The sequence below is a fragment of the Carcharodon carcharias genome, chromosome 8 (genome assembly GCF_017639515.1).
Source record: "Carcharodon carcharias isolate sCarCar2 chromosome 8, sCarCar2.pri, whole genome shotgun sequence".
Lineage (NCBI taxonomy): Eukaryota > Metazoa > Chordata > Chondrichthyes > Lamniformes > Lamnidae > Carcharodon > Carcharodon carcharias.
This window is the reverse complement of record NC_054474.1, coordinates 88,380,623-88,401,620: the sequence shown is the minus strand read 5'-3', so window position 1 is coordinate 88,401,620 and position 20,998 is coordinate 88,380,623. Positions and strand designations below refer to the sequence as shown.

The 20,998-nt window shown below is 44.1% G+C and overlaps 1 protein-coding gene across 1 annotated transcript in view; it reads left to right on the top strand.

Annotated features, from left to right (window-relative positions):
- LOC121281230 (sialic acid-binding Ig-like lectin 13) overlaps positions 1–20,998 on the top strand; it is a 65,704-nt gene that overhangs the window by 33,852 nt on the left and 10,854 nt on the right. Inside the window, exons 5-7 of the mRNA XM_041194039.1 lie at positions 14,765–15,046; positions 19,204–19,443; positions 20,677–20,769. Coding sequence (XP_041049973.1) covers positions 14,765–15,046; positions 19,204–19,443; positions 20,677–20,769 — 615 coding nt within the window. The remainder of the gene's footprint in view (positions 1–14,764; positions 15,047–19,203; positions 19,444–20,676; positions 20,770–20,998) is intronic.

Sequence of the window (20,998 nt, the reverse complement as noted above, 5' to 3'; positions counted from 1 at the left end):
TCACGAAAACACACACTCTCTCACGCAAACTCACCCACTCTCTCTCACACAAACACACACATTCTCCCTGTCACGCAAACACACACTCTCTCCCACACAAAAACACTCTTTCTCCCTCTCTCACAGTCTCTCTCTGTCACACAAACACACACACCCTCTCTCTCTCACACAAACACACTCTCTCTCTCACAAACACACATGTTCTCTCTCTCTCAGTCTCTCTCTCTCACACACAAACATACACTCTCTTTCTCTCACAGTATCTCTCTCTCACACACACAAACACACACTCTCTCTCTCACCGTCTCTCTCTCTCACCCAAACACACTCTCTCACAAACACACACATTCTCTCTCACAGTCTTTCTCTCTCTCACACACACGCAAACAGACGCACTCTGTCTCTCTCTCTCTCACACGTAAAAAAACACACTCTCCCTTTCTCACAGTCTCTTTCTCTCTCACAGACACAAACACACACTCTCTCACAGTTTCTCTCTCACACAAACACACAGACCCACACACACTCTCACACAAAACACTCTGTCTTACACACAAATACACGCTCTCTCTCAAACACACACTCTCTCTCTCACGCAAACACACACACTCCCTCTCTCACACAAACACACTCTCTCTCTCACAAACACACACATTCTCTCTCTCTCAGTCTCTCTCGCTCACACACAAACACACACTCTTTCTCTCTCACAGTATCTCTCTCTCACACACACAAACACACACTCTCTCTCTCACCGTCTCTCTCTCACACAAACACACGCTCTCTCTCACGCAAACACACACACACTCTCTCACACAAACACACACACTGTCTCTCTCACATAAACACACACACACTCTCTCTCTCACACACTCCCTCTCACACAAAATCACTCACTCTCACACACAAACACACACAATTTCTCCCTCTCTCTCAGACAGTATCTCTCTGTCACACAAACATGCACTCTTTCACTGTCACACTCTCTCTCTCACACAAACACACACACTCTCTCACACAAACACACACTCTCTCTCACACAAACACACACTCTCTCACACAAACACACATTCTCTCAAACAAAAACACACACTCTCTCACAAAAACACACACACTCTCTCTCTTTCTCTCACACCCTCTCACACAAAAGCACTCATTCTTTCACACAAACACACACACTCTCTCTCTCACACACTGTCTCTCTCACAGTCCCTCTCTCTCATACAAACACACATTCTCTCCCACACTCTCTCTCTCACACACACGCAAACACACACACTCTTTCTCTCACACACAAAAACACTCTATCTCTCGGAAACACACACAGTCACTCCCTCCCTCACAGTATCTCTCTCTCACACACAAACACACTCTCTCCCACACTCTCTCTCTCACAAAAACATACACTCTATCTCACAGTCACTCTCTCTCACACAAGCACAGTCTCTCTCACACAAACACACACTCTCTCTCACACAAACACACCCACTCTCTCTCTCACAAACACACACTCACTCTCACCCACTCCCTCTCACACAAAAACACTCACTTTCACACACAAGCACACACTTTCTCCCTCTGTCTCACACAGTATCTCTCTCTCACACAAACACACACTCTTTCGCTGTCACACTCTCTCTCTCTCACACACAAACACACCCACACACTCTTTCACACAAACACACACTATCTCTCACACAAACACACACTCTCTCACACAAACACACACTCTCTCACACACAAACACACCCACTCTCTATCACACACAAACACACTCTCTCTCACACACTCCCTCTCACACAAAAACACTCACTTTCACACACAAGCACAAACTTTCTTCCTCTCTCTCACACAGTATCTCTCTCTCACACAAACACACACACTCTCTCACACTGTCTCTCACACTCTCTCTCTCACATAAAAACACTCACTCTCTCACACAAACACACACTCTCTCTCTCACAGTCCCTCTCTCATGCAAACACACTCCCTCTCCCTCTCTCACAGTCTCTCTCTGTCACACAAACACACACACCCTCTCTCTCTCACACACTCTCTCTCTCACAGTCCCTTTCTTTCATACAAACACACACTCTCTCTCACACACTCCCTCTCACACAAAATCACTCACTCTCACACACAAAAACACACAATTTCTCCCTCTCTCTCAGACAGTATCTCTCTGTCACACAAACATGCACTCTTTCACTGTCACACTCTCTCTCTCACACAAACACACACACTCTCTCACACAAACACACACTCTCTCACACAAACACACACTCTCTCACACACAAACACAAACTCTCTCACACAAACACACATTCTCTCAAACAAAAACACACACTCTCTCACAAAAACACACACACTCTCTCTCTTTCTCTCACACCCTCTCACACAAAAGCACTCATTCTTTCACACAAACACACACACTCTCTCTCTCACACACTGTCTCTCTCACAATCCCTCTCTCTCATACAAACACACACTCTCTCCCACACTCTCTCTCTCACACACACGCAAACACACACACTCTTTCTCTCACACACAAAAACACTCTCTCTCTCGGAAACACACACACTCACTCCCTCCCTCACAGTCTCTATCTCTCACACACAAACACACTCTCTCCCACACTCTCTCTCTCTCACAAAAACATACACTCTATCTCGCAGTCACTCTCTATCACACAAGCACACTCTCTCTCTCTCTCTCACACTCCCTCTCACACAAAAACACTCACTTTCACACACAAGCACACACTTTCTCCCTCTCTCTCACACAGTATCTCTCTCTCACACAAACACACACTCTTTCACTGTCACACTCTCTCTCTCACACACACAAACACACACACACTCTCTCTCACACAAACACATACTATCTCTCACACAAACACACACTCTCTCACACAAACACACACTCTCTCACACACAAACACACCCACTCTCTATCACACACAAACACACACTCTCTCACACACTCCCTCTCACACAAAAACACTCACTTTCACACACAAGCACACACTTTCTCCTCTCTCACACAGTATCTCTCTCTCACACAAACACACACTCTTTCGCTGTCACACTCTCTCTCTCTCACACACAAACACACACACACTCTCTCTCACACAAACACACACTATCTCTCACACAAACACACTCTCACACAAACACACACTCTCTCAGACACAAACACACCCAATCTCTATCACACACAAACACACTCTCTCTCTCACACACTCCCTCTCAGACAAAAACACTCACTTTCACACACAAGCACATACTTTCTCCCTCTCTCTCACACAGTATCTCTCTCACACACAAACACACACACTCTCTCACACTGTCTCTCACACTCTCTCACATAAAAACACTCACTCTGTCACACAAACACACACTCTCTCTCTCACAGTCCCTCTCTCTTACACGAACACACTCTCTCTCCCTCTCTCACAGTCTCTCTCTGTCACACAAACACACACACCCTCTCTCTCTCACATACTCTCTCTCTCACAGTCCCTTTCTCTCATACAAACACACACTCTCTCCCACACTCTCTCTCTCACACACACGCAAACACACACACTCTTTCTCTCACACACAAAAACACTCTCTCGAAAAACACACACACTCACTCCCTCCCTCACAGTCTCTCTCTCTCACACAAACACACACTCTCTCTCACACAAACACACGCACTCTCTATCACACACAAACACACACTCTCTCTCTCACACACTCCCTCTCACACAAAAACACTCACTTTCACACACACGCACACACTTTCTCCCTCTCTCTCACACAGTATCTCTCTCTCACACAAACACACACTGTCTCTCTCACACAAACACAATCTCTCTCACACAAACACACACTCTCTCACACACAAACACACACTCTCACACAAACACACACTGTCTCTCTCACACAAACACAATCTCTCTCACACAAACACACACACTCTCTCACACATACACATACACTCTCTCACACAAACCCCCCCTCTCACACACGCCCCCTCACACAAAAATGCTCACTCTCACACACAAACACACACACTTTCTCCCTCTCTCTCACACAGTATCTCTCTCTCACACAAACACACACTGTCTCTCTCACACAAACACACACTCTCACAGAAACATACACTCTCACACAAACACACATTCTCTCACACACAAACACACATTCTCACACACAAACACATACTCTCACACACAAACACACAATCTCTCTCACATAAACACACAATCTCACACAAACACACACACTCTCTCATACAAACCCACCCTCTCTCTCACACACAAATACACACATTCTCTCATACAAACACATACTCTCTCTCACACAAACCCCCCCTCTCTCACACACACAAATACACACAGTCTCTCATACAAACACATACTCCCTCTCACACAAACACACCCTCTCACACACGCCCTCTCACACAAAAATGCTCACTCTCACGCACAAACACACACACTTTCTCCCTCTCTCTCACACAGTATCTCTCTCTCACACAAACACACACTGTCTCTCTCACACAAACACACACTCTCACAGAAACATACACTCTCACACAAACACACATTCTCTCACACACAAACACACATTCTCACACACAAACACATACTCTCTCACACACAAACACACAATCTCTCTCACATAAACACACACTCTCACACAAACACACACACTCTCTCATACAAACCCACCCTCTCTCTCACACACAAATATACACATTCTCTCACACAAACACATACTCTCTCTCACACAAACACACAATCTCTCTCACACAAACACACAATCTCTCTCACACAAACACACACACTCTCTCACACAAACACACACTCTCTCTCTCTCACACACTCCCTTTCACACAAAAATACTCACTCTCACACACCAACACACACACTTTCTACCTCTCTCTCACACAGTGTCTCTCAGAAAACACACTCTCTCACACACAAACACATACTCTCTCTCACACAAAGACACACTCTCTCACACAAACACAGACTCTCTCTCACACAAACACATACTCTCTCTCACACAAACACACACTCTCTCTCACACAAACACACACTCTCTCTCACACAAACACACACACACTCTCACACAAATACACACAATCTCTCACACATACACATACACTCTCTCACACAAACCCCCCCTCTCACACACGCCCTCTCACACAAAAATGCTCACTCTCACACACAAACACACACACTTTCTCCCTCTCTCTCACACAGTAACTCGCTCTCACACAAACACACACTCTCACAGAAACATACACTCTCACACAAACACATATTCTCTCACACACAAACACACAATCTCTCTCACATAAACACACACTCTCACACAAACACACACACTCTCTCATACAAACCCACCCTCTCTCTCACACACGAATATACACATTCTCTCACACAAACACACACTCTCTCTCAAACAAACACACACACTCTCTCACACAAACACATACACTCTCTCTATCTCACACACACACAAACTCACACTCTCTCTCTCTCACACACTCCCTTTCACACAAAAATACTCACTCTCACACACCAACACACACACTTTCTCCCTCTCTCTCACACAGTGTCTCTCACAAACACACTCTCTCACACACAAACACATACTCTCTCTCACACAAACACACACTGTCTCTCACACAAACACACACACACTCTCACACAAATACACACAATCTCTCATACAAACACATACTCTCTCTCACACAAACACACTCTCTCTCCCTCTATCACAGTCTCTCTCTCACACAAACACACACACCCTCTCTCTCTCACCTAAACACACTCTCTCTCACAAACACACAAACACACACACTCTCTCTCAGTCTCTCTCTCACGCACACACAAACACACATACTCTCTCTCAGTTTCTCTCTCACACACACAAACACACACACTCTCTCTCACAGTCTCTCACACAAACACACACTCTCTCACACACAAACACTCTCTCTCTCACAGTCTCTCTCTCTCTTTCACACAAACACACTCTCTCTCTCACACACAGACACACTCTCCCACACACAAACACACACTCTCTCACACAAACACACACTCTCTCTCTCACACAAACACACACTCTTTCTCTCAGTCTCTCACACAAACACACTCTCTCTCTCACACAAACACACACACTCTCTCTCTCACGCAAACACACACACTCTCTCTCACACAAACAAACACTCTCTCTCTCACAGTCTCTCTCTCTCACAAACACACACTCTTTCTCACACACACAAAAACACTCTCCCCCTATCACAGTCACTCTCTCTCACGCAAACGCACAGACTCTCTCTTTCTCACAGTCTCTCCCTCTCACACAAACACACACACTCTATGTGTCTCTCTCACACACAAACACACACACCCTCTCTCACAAACACACACATTCTCTCTCACAGTCTTTCTCTCTCTCACACACAAACACATTCTCCCTCTCTCTCACACTCTCTCTCATACAAAAACACTCTCTCTAACACACAAACACACACACTTTCTCCCTCTCTCTCACACAGTATCTCTCTCTCACACAAACAAACTCTCTCTGTCACACTGTCTCTCACACAAACACAGACTCTCCCTCACAAACACACACTCTCTCACACAAACACACCTACTCTCTCTCTCACACACACAAACACACACTCCCTCTCTCACACACTCCTTCTCACACAAAAATACTCACTCTCACACACAAACACACACACTTTCTCCCTCTCTCTCACACAGTATCTCTCTCTCACACAAACACACACTGTCTCTCTCACAAACACACACTCTCTCACACACAAACACACACTCTCTCACACACAAACATACTCTCTCTCACACAAAGATACACTCTCTCACACACAAACATACACTCTCTCTCACACAAACACATACTCTCTCTCACACAAACACACACTCTCTCTCACACAAACACACACACTCTCTTACACAAACACACACACTCAAACAAACACATACACTCTCTCACACAAACCCACTCTCTCTCTCACACACACATACACACAGTCTCTCATACAAACACATACTCTCACTCACACAAACACACTCTCTCTCTCTCTCTCACAAATGCACACACTCTCCCTTTCTTACATTCTCTCCCTCTCACACAAACACACACACTTTTTCTCTCTCACAGTCTCTCTCTCACACACAAACACACTCTCTCTCCCTCTCTCACAGTCTCTCTCTGTCACACAAACACTCTCTCTCCCTCTCTCACAGTCTCTCTTTCACATAAACACACACTCTCTCACACACAAACACACTGTCTCTCTCTATCACAGTCTCTCTCTCTCTTTCACACAAACACACTCTCTCTCTCACACAAACGCACACTCCCCCACATACAAACACACACTCTCTCATACAAACACACACTATCTCTCTCTCACACAGTCTCTCTCTCTCTCACATAAACAGACTCCCTCGCTCACACAAACACACTCTCATACAAAAACACTCTCATAAACACATGCGCTCTCTCTCTCTGTCTCTCTCACACATAAACACACACTCTCTCTCACAGTCTCTCTCTCTCACAAACACTCTCTCTCTCTCCAACAAAAACACTCTTTCTCACACAAACACACACACTCTCTCTCTCACACAGTCTCTCTCTCTCACTCACACAAACAGACTCCCTCTCTCACACAAACACACACTATCTCTCACACAAAAACACTCTCATAACCACACAAATTCTCTCACTCACAGTCTCTCTCACACAAAAACACTATCTCTCACACAAAAACACACACTCTCTCTCTCCCTCACACTGTCTCTCTCACACAAACACACACTCTCTCCCAAACACTCTCTCTCTCACAAACGCATACACTCTCCCTTTCTCACAGTCTCTCCCTCTCACACAAACACACTTTTTCTCTCTCACAGTCTCTCACACACAAGCACACTCTTTCTCCCTCTCTCACAGTCTCTCTCTGTCACACAAACAGACACACCCTCTCTCTCTCATCCAAACACAATCTCTCTCACAAACACACACATTCTCTCTCTCTCACACAGTCTCTCTCTCTCACACACACACAAACACACACACTCTCTCTCAGTCTCTCTCCCACACACACAAACACATACTCTCTCTCTCTCTCACAGTCTCTCACACAAAAACACACTCTCTCACACACAAACACACTTTCTCTCTCACACTCTCTCTCTCACAGTCTCTCTCTCTCTTTCACACAAACACACACTCTCTCTCTCACAGTATCTCTCTCGTTCACACAAACACACACTCTCCCATACAGAAACATACACTCTCTCACACAAACACCCACTCTCACTCTCACAAACACACACTCTCTCACCCACACAAAAACACTCTCTCTCTCCCACAAACACACACATTCTCTCTCTCCCTCACAGTCTCTCTCTCTCACACACACAAACACACTCTCCCCCTCTCACAGTCACTCTCTCTCACGCAAACGCACAGACTCTCTCTTTCTCACAGTCTCTCCCTATCACACAAACACACACTTTCTCTCTCTCACACACACGCTCTCTCACAAACACACACATTCTCTCTCACAGTCTCTCTCTCTCTCACACACAAACACACACTCTCTCTGTCTCTCTCTCTCACACACAAACACACTCTCTGTCTCTCTCACTCTCTCATACAAAAACATTCTCTCTCACACACAAACACACACACTTTCTCCCTCTCTCTCACACAGTATCTATCTCACACACACACACTCTCTCTCTCACACAAACACACTCTCTCTCAAACAAGTATACACACTCTCTCTTTCTCTCGCACAAACACACACACACTCTCACATTCTCTCTGTCACACATAAATACACATTCCCTCTCTTATACTCACACTCTCTCTTGCTCACACTCTCTATGACACAAACACTCTCCCTCTCTCACACAAACACACACTCTCTCACAAAAACACACTCTCTCTCTCACACCAAAATGCTCTCTCTCTCTCTCACACAAACACACACTCTCTCTCACACAAACACACACACTCTCTCAAACAAACACACACTCTCTCAGACATACAAACACACACAATCTCTCTCTCACAGTCTGTCTCTCTTTCTCTCACACACAAACACACATTCCCTTTCTCTCAGTCTCTCTCATACAAACACACACTCTCTCATGCAAAAACACACTCTCTCTCTCTCACACAAACACACTCTCTCTCACACAAACACATACTCTCTCACAGTCTCTCTCTCACACACAAACATACACACTCTCTCTCAGTCTCACTCCCTCACACAACCACACTCACTCTCTCACACAAAAGCACTCACCCTCTCACACAAACACACTCACTCTCTCACACAAAAGCACTCACTCTCTCACACAAACACACACACTCTCTCTCCCTCACAGTCTCTCTCACACACACAAACACACACTCTCTCTCTCACAGTCACTCTCTCTCACACAAGCACACACACTTTCTCATAGTCTCTCACAAGCACACACACTCTCTCTCAGTCGCTCTCTCACATAAACACACTCTCTCTCACACACACAAAAACACTCTCTCTCACTCAAACACACACTCTCTCACACACAAACACACACACTCTCTCTCTCTCACAGTCTCTCTCTCTGTCACACACAAACACACACACTCTCTCAGTCTCACTCTCTCACACAATCACACACTCTCTCACATACACACTCTCTCTCTCACACAAAGGCACTCAATCTCTCACACAAACACACTCTCTCTCCCTCAGTCTCTCTCTCTCTTTCACACAAACACACACTCTCTCTTTCTCACAGTCCCTCTCTCACACAAACACAAACTCTCTCCCACACTGTCTCTCACACAAACGCACATAATTGTTCTTTCTCATAGTCTCTCTCTCACACAAACACATACTCTCTCTCTCACAGTCTCTCTCTCTCTCTCACAGAAACAGACACACTTTCTCCCTCAGTCTCCCTCTCTCTCACACACAAACACACACACTATCCCTCTCTTTCTCACACAAACACACACTCTCTCTCACACACACAAAAATACCCACTCCCTCTCTTTCACTCTCTCACTCTCTCTCTCATACTCTTTCTCTCAGACTCTCTCTCTCTCACACACACACACAATTTTTTTTCTCTCATGCACACCAGACAGCCTCTTTCCCCTCTCCACCACCTCCACCCTTGGTAGCATATAACCCCCCACTGGATTTTGCAATATCTCTTTTGACCCAGGTCCCACAGTGTCTCACCCCTGGGCCCTGCAGCCAGCGTCTCACCCCTGGGCCCTGCAGCCAGCGTCTCACCCCTGGGCCCTGCAGCCAGCATCTCACCCCTGAGCCCTGTAGCCAGCATCTCACCCCTGGGCCCTGCAGCCAGTGTCTCACCCCTGGGCCCTGCAGCCAGTGTCTCACCCCTGGGCCCTGCAGCCAGCGTCTCACCCCTGGGCCCTTCAGCCAGCATCTCACCCCTGGACCCTGCAGCCAGCATCTCACCCCTGGGCCCTGTAGCCAGCGTTTCACTCCTAGGCCCTGTAGCCAGCGTCACACCCCTGGGCCCTGTAGCCAGCGTTTCACTCCTGGGCCCTGCAGCCAGCGTCTCACCCCTGGGCCGTGCAGCCAGCGTCTCACCCCTGGGCTCTGCAGCCAGCGTCTCACTCCAAACTGACTTGGGGACATTTAAACTCTCTGCTTAAGGAATACCGTAGCTAGTGGTGTAAGAACGGAGCATGGCTTGGCTTCCCCCAGTGACCCTGCACTATGAGGAAGGGCTCCCAGAACAGATGCGCTCTGCATCTCTGAGGAGCTCAGGCTCGGATGTCTGGTAAGGAAATGCAGTGCTCTGTTGCAAGCTAAGTAAATAGGAGCTGAATGGCAACCCAACGATCACCACTCCTGGAAGATTCAGCCCATTAATTGATTTCTACAATGAAGTGACCATGTCACCAATGTCAATCATCTTAACATGCAGAAATTTTAGGGTTCCATAGTCTATATATGAAGATAGGAACATTGAATCTGGCACAGGTGATTAATAAGCTTGCTAACTATCAACGTATCTTAAACATCAGTACAATTGGATTACTGCCAAACTGACAGTTGTATATAAAGGCATAGGTACAGCCAATGCTCTGGGCACACTGCAATTCCTCCCCTTGAAGATGAGTTGCATAGCAGATTAACAATTTAGAATTGGGGTTTAAATCTAGTCAGATTGACCATCATTAACTTTTGCCACCTGTAAGAGCTCTAACCAGAACTCGCTTGAATCCTCAGATGCTGAAGCAGCCCATGTCCAAATGCAGCAAGACCTGCAGGCTTGGGCTGACAAACGGCAAGTAACATTTGCGCCGCACAAGTGCCAGGCAATGACCATCTCTAACAGGGGAGAATCTAACCATCGCCCCTTGACATTCAATGGCATTACCATCACTGAATCCTCCACTATCAACATCCTGGGGATTACCATTGAGCAGAAACTGAACTGGACTAACCTTATAAATACTGTGGCTATAGGAGCAGGTTAGAGGCTAGGAATCCTGCAGTGAGTAACTCACCTCCTGACTCTGCAAATCCTGTCTACCATCTACATAGTACAAGTCAGGATTGTGATGGAATACTCCTCACTTGCCTGGTGATTGCAGCTCCAACAACACTCAAGAAGCTTGATACCGTCCAGGACAAAGCAGCTCGCTTGATTGACACCCCATCCACAAATATTCACTCCCTCCACCACCAACGCACGGTGACAGCAGTGTGTACCATCTAAAAGATGCACTGCAAGAACTCACCAAGGCTCCTTAGACAATACCTCCCAAAGCCATGACCGCTACTATCTGGAAAGACAAGGGCAGCAGCTAGGTGCGAACACCCCAACCTGGAAGTTCCCCTCCAAGCCACACACCATCCTGACTTGGAAATATATCGCCATTCCTTCAGTGTCGCTGAGTCAAAATCCTGGAACTTCCTCACTAACAGCACTGTGGGTGTACCTACACTACATAGACTGCAGCAGTTCAAGAAGGCAGCTCACCTCCACCTTCTCAAGGGCAATTAGGGATGGGCAATAAATGCTGGCCCAGCCAGTGACACCAACATCCCATTGAGGAATTTTTAAAAATGTAACACCCTTTTTGCTCAGTGCAGGTGTGAATACGGACAGACTATGAATTGAATCTTCCATCAGTGTTGGGTACAGACAGGTTGAGGATTATTCATGATGGTTTCAAAGACTGGTAATCTGGTGGTACTCATTAACTCACACATGAAGAATGGCAATTAAGTAATTAGCCTAAGGGTGTCAGGGCCTAAAGCTGCTACCTACCCACATCACTGAGCCTCATGCCATGCCATTGTATATATCACTAAGTAGTTTATCCGAGCGTGTGAATTTTCCTGTTGCTACACCACATCTTAAAAATAGCTATTCTCAGGATGTGACCATCTTTGGCTGGGCCAGCATTTATTGCCCATCTCTAATTGCCCTTGAGAAGGTGGTGGTAAGCTGCCTTCTTGAACCACTGCAGTTTAGATGGTATAGGTGTGCCCACAGCGCTGGTTGAGAGGAAGTTCCAGGATTTTGTCTGACTAATGGTGAATGAATGGCCATGTACTTCCAAGTCAGGATGGCCTTGTGACTTGGAGGGGAATGTGCAGCTAACGGTGTTGCCATAGCTCTGCTGCTCTTGTCCTGCTGGGTGATAGAGGATGCAGGTCTGAAGGTCCTGTGGAAGTTGCTGGCTGCATTTTGTATGTGGTACATACTGCTGTCACTATGTATCAATGGTGGAGAAAGTGACTGTTTAATGTGGCGGATGAGTTTTTTTTATTCATTGATGGGATGTAGGCATCACTGGCTAGGCCAGCATTTATTGCCCATCCTTAATTGCCCTTGAGAAGGTGGTGGTGAGCTGCTCTCTTGAACCGCTGTAGTCCCTGTGGTTTAGGTACACCCACAGTGCTGTTAGGGAGGGAATTCCAGGGTTTTGACCCAGTGACAGTGAAGGAACGGCAATATATTTCCAAGTCAGGATAGTGAGTGGCTTGGAGGGGAACTTCCAGGTGGTGGTTTTCCCATCTAGCGCCTTGTCCTTCTAGATGGTGGTGGTCGCAGGTTTGGAAGGTGCTGCCTAAGGAGCCTTGGTGAGTTCCTGCAGTGCATCTTGTAGATAGTACATACTGCTGCTACTGTGCATTGGTGGTGGAGGGAGTGAATGTTTGGGGAAAAGGTGCCAATCAGGTAGGTTGCTTTGTCCAGGATGGTATCAAGCCTCTCAAGTGTTGTTGGAGCTGCACTCATCCATGTAAGTGGAGAGTATATCATCACTCTCTTGACTTGCGTCTTGTAGATGCAGACAAGTTTTGGTGAGTCAGGAGGTGACTTACACATTGCAGAATATCAAGCCTCAGACCTGCTTTTGTAATCACAGTATTTAATGGCTGGTCCAGCTAAGCTTCTGTTGATGATGGAAATTTCAGTGGTGGCAATCAAAGGAAATTGTTAGATTCTCTCTTGTTGGAGTTGGTTATTGCCTGGCACTTGAGTTACATGAATATGACTGGCCACTTAACAATCCAAACCTGAATGTTGTGCAGGTCTTGCTGTATGCAGGTGTTATCTATAGCCTGAGCAAGTAATCCAAGATTCAGCTAATTGTTTTTCCCTTAAAAGAGGCAACATGATGATTTTGTGGGTTGAGCCAATAAGAGGAATACTATTAAAGCAGCGAAGAAGGGTGATCTTCTGAAACATGCTCTTATTGGCACAATATTGTCTCAGGGAAGTCGAATATGTAACTGTGGTCATAATGGGAAGGGGTTATTTGTGAAATGTGATGAACAACGTGTTTTGTTTTGAAACCATTACAATTTAGCAACATCCTCCTTCACATTAGATCTCCTTTTATCTCTTGTCTTTCATCCTTGATGGAAAATGGGCCAATTGTATACCATAGCAGGGTATGTTCAAGCAGTAAGTAAACTCTGAGAACACAAAGAAGCTGCAAAGCAGTATAGAAGATTCAGTGAGTGGGCAAAAATATAACAAATGGAACATAAAATGGGGAAGTATTAACTTCTCTACTTTGGAGGAAAAAATAGAAAAGCAAAGTAATTTTCAAATAGAGAGAAATCGGGAAATGTTGTTATTGAGGGGGATCTGGGTGTCCCTAAATGCAAATCACAGAAAGTTAACATGCAGGTACAACAAGATGAAGACAGCTGACAGGTTAGCCTTTATTCTACCTTCTGTAAACTTGAGGCCATACAAAATTACCTGTGTCCTAACTCACACCAAATCCCACTCACCCATTGCCCCCAGGCTAACTTATTTACACTGGCTCACTGTTATGTAATGACTTGATTTTAAAATTTGTATCCTTATTTTCTAATCCCTCCATGACCTTGCCCATCCCTACCTCTGTAATCTCCTCCAGCCCACAACCCTCTAAGAGAATTGTAGCCTTCTAATTCTGGCCTCTTTACCATCTACTAAAGAATCAGCACAGGTTTGAAGGGCCGAATGACGTCCTTTTCATTCTATGAATCTATAAACGAGTTAAGACCTAATAACCTTCCTTAATAACAAGATAAGAAAGTATAGCTTGACCTATTCCTGCAGGGATTGAGAATTATGATGGAAGACCGAGTAACTTAATAACCCCAGTGCTACACCACTGACTGAGCTGTCCTCCATATTATGTGTAACTATCCCACTATCTCTTTCTTTCAGATGCACCCAAAAACACAACCATTCAAGTACATCATGAATTACAATTGGAGATCAAAGAGGGTGATAACGTCTCTTTGATATGCACCAGTAACAGTAACCCTGAAGCCACATATACCTGGTACAAGAGGGAGGAAGACAAAGGCCAAGCAGAACCTTTTCAAACCATGGAAGGGACTCTGTCCTTGCACAGTATTTCAAGAAGAGCTTCTGGGTTCTACAGCTGTGTAGCAACTAATTACATTGGAAATGGGAGCTCAGAGGCTTTGGAAATCCGTGTCCAATGTAAGCAATCGTATATTTTTTGCGTTTTTTGATTCCGTTCATTCTGTGACAAGCTCAATGGCGCTAATACTGAATAATGTTAACTGTTCCTTTCCTCAAATTTTGTCTACCCAACCTACCCCAGATCGCCTCTTCCTGCCTTTTCCCACATACTCTGATTGTTTTGGTCATTATGAAGCAGCAAATGTGTGTGTGAGAGAGAGAGAGATATTTGGGATGGTAAGACTTGATGAAACATGAATCATTCTGTATTACACTTCATAAAGCAACAATTCATTTCCTATTTTCAGATGCTCCTAAAAATATAACTGTAGTTATAACCTTTCCTACTGCCATTAGGGGTCACGTGATTGTATTGACGAATGAGCCCCAAGTGCGGGAAATCTTAGGGGCGGAGCTTTTGAGTTGTGGACCTGTTTCAAGCATGTAGCTTCTAAACAATCTCTGTAATAAAGTTATTTGTTTCAAGTAAGAAACCTTCCTGGTACCTCAGGTTCATTACAATAACCATTAATGTAGATAAAGAATTAGAGTTGGAAGGGGACTGTAATGTATTACTAATGTGATCAATAACAGTTGTGCTGAAGCTATTTAAAGTAGGGACAAGACAGAGGAAGACACATGCTAAACAGGATCTCTAAATACCATCAGCGGCAAACAGGAAAAACTCCAGAGATAGGTACAGGATAAATGCAGGAAAAATATTCTGGAATTATTTTTCCCAACCCTTTCAAATGACTGAAACCTGTTCAAGAGATTGCATGGATCAAATGGTATCTGTAAAGCTATTTATATTATGTGGCCTCTGTTCAGCCATGATGCCATCCAATTCCTTCATAAACACATGCTGAGAGTCAGCGCACTGTGCAGCAGCCAGTGGCCTATTCCAGAACCTCCCTATTTTCTGGGAAAAGAAGAACAACCGAAAATCCATTCTACTCCTCCTCCATCATTGCTTAAACTCATGTCCACTGGTCCTCCCCAATCTGTGAAGTGGAATAATTTATCAATAGATGCACTATCTAAACCTTTCATTATTTTATAGACTTTATCAAAGTTGCCTGTAGAACTTTAGACATCAATGTCTTTCACTAGCAGATGCACCCAAAAACATAATCATTTAAGTAGATAATGGTTCACAATTGGAGATCAAATAGGGTGATAAGGTCTCTTTGATGTGCACCAGTAACAGTAACCTTGAAGCTAATAAACCTGGTACAAGAGGGAGGATGACAAAGGCCAAACAAAATCTCTTAACATTATGAGAAGAACTCTGTCCTTCCATAATATTTTGAGAAGAGATTCTGGGTACTACAGCTGTGCAGCAACAGATTACCTTGGAAGTGAAGTCTCGGAAGGTTTGGAAATCCGTGTCCAATGTAAGCAATCATGCATATTTAGCATTTTTTTATTGCGCTCATCTATGATAAGCTCAATGGTGCTGTCACTGAAGAATAGTGAATATTAGCTTACCTCAGACTTTCGTAATCCCTAATCCTGTTTTCACACAGCAGCCACACCTAAACATTGCATAATGGCCAGGAGTGGGCTTTCTGGCTGATTTTTTCACCTCTCTCATCCAGAGGCTCTGTGATTAATTAGAAAGATTTACCATGAACTGGTGTCAAGTGACTTTTAGTCAGAGATAATTTTGACTTTCTTCTATGACATTCTCAGGAGGGGGTTTGCTAGCTAGAGTGTGGAGGTCAAAACTTTGGAGCCATTCAAGAGATAGCCTAATGCTGTGATATGGGGCCTGTAGGTTTCTATTGAAGGATGATCAGGATGGGACACATGTCCTCCTTCATATGTATTTATCAATAACACCAAATTGCATTCACATAGAATCGTGAATGTAAAAAAATCTATGCCAAGGCACAGAGGCATAATCATACAAAAATCACCACCAACCTGATAAAGGAGATATTAAGATAGTTAACAAAAAGTTGGGTCAAAGGAATGGGATTTAAGGAGAGTCTTAAAGAAGGAGAATGAGGTGGAGAAGTTTCTGGAGTGTATCCCAGATCTTAGGGCCTATAAGCAGCTGAATCTACAGCTAACAATTGCGAGGTGAGGGAAGGGGAGGAATGCACACAAAACAAGAGTTGGTGCAATGCAGAGATCTTGGTGCATTCTCGAGCTGGAAGGTTTTGCACTGGGCGAACTGGAACCAATATATAGGCAGCCGAGCTTTAGCTGAGCTGCGGTTTATGGAGGCAGAAGGATGGGTGCTGACGTGATAAGACTATTGCCCTGCTGTTTCAAATAATTCCTCTCTGCCAAGAACGTTGATACAGTTCTCACCTCCATTTACAATGTGAAACAACACTTTAATGGAGAGATTTTGTCTGGACGAATTGTTCACTCCTGACTACTTTGAGTGTCACTTCCTGCAAAAGGACAAAGATGTTCATCAATCCCACAGAGCTGCCACAGGGTGTCTAGTTAAGGTTAATGGGTCCCAAAAAAAATCCCACAGAACTTGAATGATCCTCTACTGCCTTGATGATCAAAACTGCACACAATCGAGCCTGACATTTTGAAAGTTATATAAAACGGACTTTGCAACACTGTATAATCTAAAACTTGTATTTATCAGATTATTCTCGTCAGGTATTGTTCAATTTTGCTCTTCAATAACTGATTCAATGGTGCTTGTACAAATTGATGTGCCACTGAAGGGTGTGTTGTCCAATTTAGATTTTTCCTTTCCTGGTATATGGTACTATGTGGACTTGGTTCCAAAAGTAGAGGCCAAATCATGGACACTGCTTCCATATTTTTCCGATTTCCTAGCCAATAACCAGTCCTTGAGCATGGATGGGTGTTGGGTGCACTAAGGGAGAAGAGGAACATTGAAGCTCTGTGGGATTGATGAACATCTTTGTCCTTTTGGAGGAAATAACACTCAAAGTGGTCAGGAGTGAGCGAAGTGTCTAAAAAAATCTTTGTGTTAAAGTGTTGTTTCACATTGCAAATGGAGGTGAGAACTGTATGGCTAAGAGATTGGAAGCGGCCTGTCAGTATTATCCTGTTTTGTAGCTTCTTTTACTTGTTAAAAATTTTTCATTCAAGCTTAATAATTTAGTTTGGTGCATGAAATAAACTCGCATTGTGGAGAGTTAGTACTGCTATCTTCCAGAACAGTAAGAAAGAGGTAAACCTTGATCATTGGACTCCGAGTGGTGCCAGGGGAGAGATTCAACCAACTGCCTTTTCTGCACCATTTGTGGTGCTAAGAGAGACCACTGACAGTGCCAACAGCTCATTGATTGTACCCTAGGTTCTTTCACAGCTTTTCCCCTCAAGTTGGATGTTAGATTTCAGCTCTATAGGCACCGTTACAAATGCCAGCTCCACAATGAGAAACCAAATGTTTTGCCTGGGCATCCCTAAAATCAACACTTCACAGCATTTTCATGAGAAAAACACTGCTGCATTTTTAAAGGAGGAGCAGAGAGATGTGGAAAGGTAGAGGATTTGTTAAGAAGATAATTTCACCACTGTGCAATCCAGACTGCAGCCACTGCTGGAGCAATGGGATTTTAACAGTTTAAGAGTCTGGAGGCAGAGGAACAAAGAGCTCAGGATGGCAGTGGGTGGGGTGGCATTCGACCTAGTAGCACTGGGGGAGGTTACAGAGATAGGGAAAGGCAATGGCCAAATTAATGGTGATAATTAAGTGAGTATAATCAACACAGTTTAAAAATGGGATGGGCTTGTTGTGTCTGCACCAATTTTCAAAAATATAATCCTAAAATTACACAAGTGTTAGGAGCAAAATAAATACTGCATTCAGGAGATTTACTCAGTACAAATCCTGCACCCACCCCCCCTTATACAACATACCCAAACCAAAAAATTGCATCCAATAGTATTGAACAATCCATGGTAGGCATGATAGCAATTCCAGCCAATAAACAGGCAGGGATAGCAACTCCAGCCAACAAACAGGCAAGGATTGCAATCCCAGCCAATAAACAGTCATAATTAAATAATCTACTGACACTCAGTGTTGAAAATTGGATAAAGTATTAGAAGGACTGTCAATTTCCATGAAAGTGGGGCCCAATGAGTTTCATTTCCATGAACGAGAGGGAATCAAGGAGACAAAACTGATAATCTGTGATTCACTGCAGTTCAACTTCTTTCCACAGACAAACCTTATGAAGTAAACATCAGCCAAGCTGGGATGAGTTTTAATTGTATGGCCATAGCCAATCCTCCGGCACAGATTACATGGAACTACACAGGCAATGTCAAACCAGTGATCAGTGGCAATTGGACCAACAGCACACTGACTCTACAAACAACATCAAGCATTTGTGTTTCATGTCAAGCTCAGAATAAACATGGACTTCTGCATTCGGAGCAACAGTGTGTCAAGTCAACACTATGTAAGCATACAACATTAGAATTATTTATTAGCATGTATGATGAAAGAAAGGAGAAACTTAATAAACAAAATCCTAATTACAACTGGACAAATGATCTGGAATAATTTTTGTCATAACACATCATAGCTAGTGAATTGACTGCAGTGTTTCCCAGTCAGTCGATTAACATGTTAGTTTATTTTTATAAATTAGAGAGTGACAGAGTTGGAAGAGAACAACATATTTTACATCACCCCTGTCCTGCTGCCCCAGCGGCCAGAGTCTGCAATTATATTGTGACAGCTGAGACCATCAAATTGAATAGGAGGTGCTGACTTAGCAATTTATAATGGTGAACGTCAACACAAATTTAAGACCAAAAATTGTGAAGTGTTTAAAACTATGAAGGGATGAGACAGGGTGTATGAAACAGATGGTTTCCAGTGCCAGAGAGATGTAGAACAAGAGAATACCAGAGCAGATGAACAGGAGTATGTCATTCAGTTTCTCAAGCTTGTTCTGCTCTTCAGTTATATTACAGCTGATTGATATCTTAACTCTTCTTATCCACCTAGCTTACCCTTGCCTAACAAAAATCTATCAGTTTTTAAATTTTCATTTAACACCCCCCCCCCTCCCCCCACCCCAGCCTTAACTAATTTTTCGGGGGAAAGAGTTCCAGATTTCCACTGTTCTTGATGTGATGAAGTGCTTCCCAACATCACCTCCGAACAGCCAAACTGTAATTTTAAAATTATGACCTTTTTGTTCTCTACAGTAAATAGGAGGAAGCTACCATCTCCTTTAATCATCTTAAACAATTAGATCACCGGTTGCCTTTATGTTAGATATGGATGTAAGATTAAATGTAAGAGATATAGGGCAGAGAGAGGGAAAATTTTCTCACAGAGTTGCAAGGCTGTTGAATACACTGCCAGAGTTAGCAGTTGAAACAGAGACCATGTCAACATATAAGAATGGATTAGATAGGTGATTGGAAAAAAGAAGAATAAATCGACTTGGAAATAGGGGTGCCTTGGACACATGGAATCAGGATTATTGCTTGTGTAAGGGATAACATGTACTGGTTGACCCTAACAGCCTGTTCCTATGTGATAATGTCTATGAAACTCTATGTAGCCAAAACTCACCTTCCAAATGAGAGAGGGGGAAATTGAAAGAGAAATAGAATGAATTAGTTAATTTAATCCTTACAGCTGCAACTAATGAAAGATGCCTTATTTGTTGTTCCAGCAACCTTTCTGATACAAGTGATTATATCTATTGTTGGGGCAGTACTTCTCCTGGCCATTGTACTTTGGATACGATGGAAAGTCTTACTCAGAGGTAAGGTCCCTGCTGCTAACGGCTTCTTCACATGGCACAAAGGAGCCCAGCTATGATCACTGCTCAGTCATGGAATTGTACAGCATAGGAAAACACCATTCCATCCATTGTAACTATGCCAGTTCCTTGGAAGAGTGATCCAATTAGTCTCACTTAAACCTAATCTTGACTATTGCTGTTGAAACTGTTGCCCCTGGCACTATCTGGGTGGACTTCTGCAAGATCATTC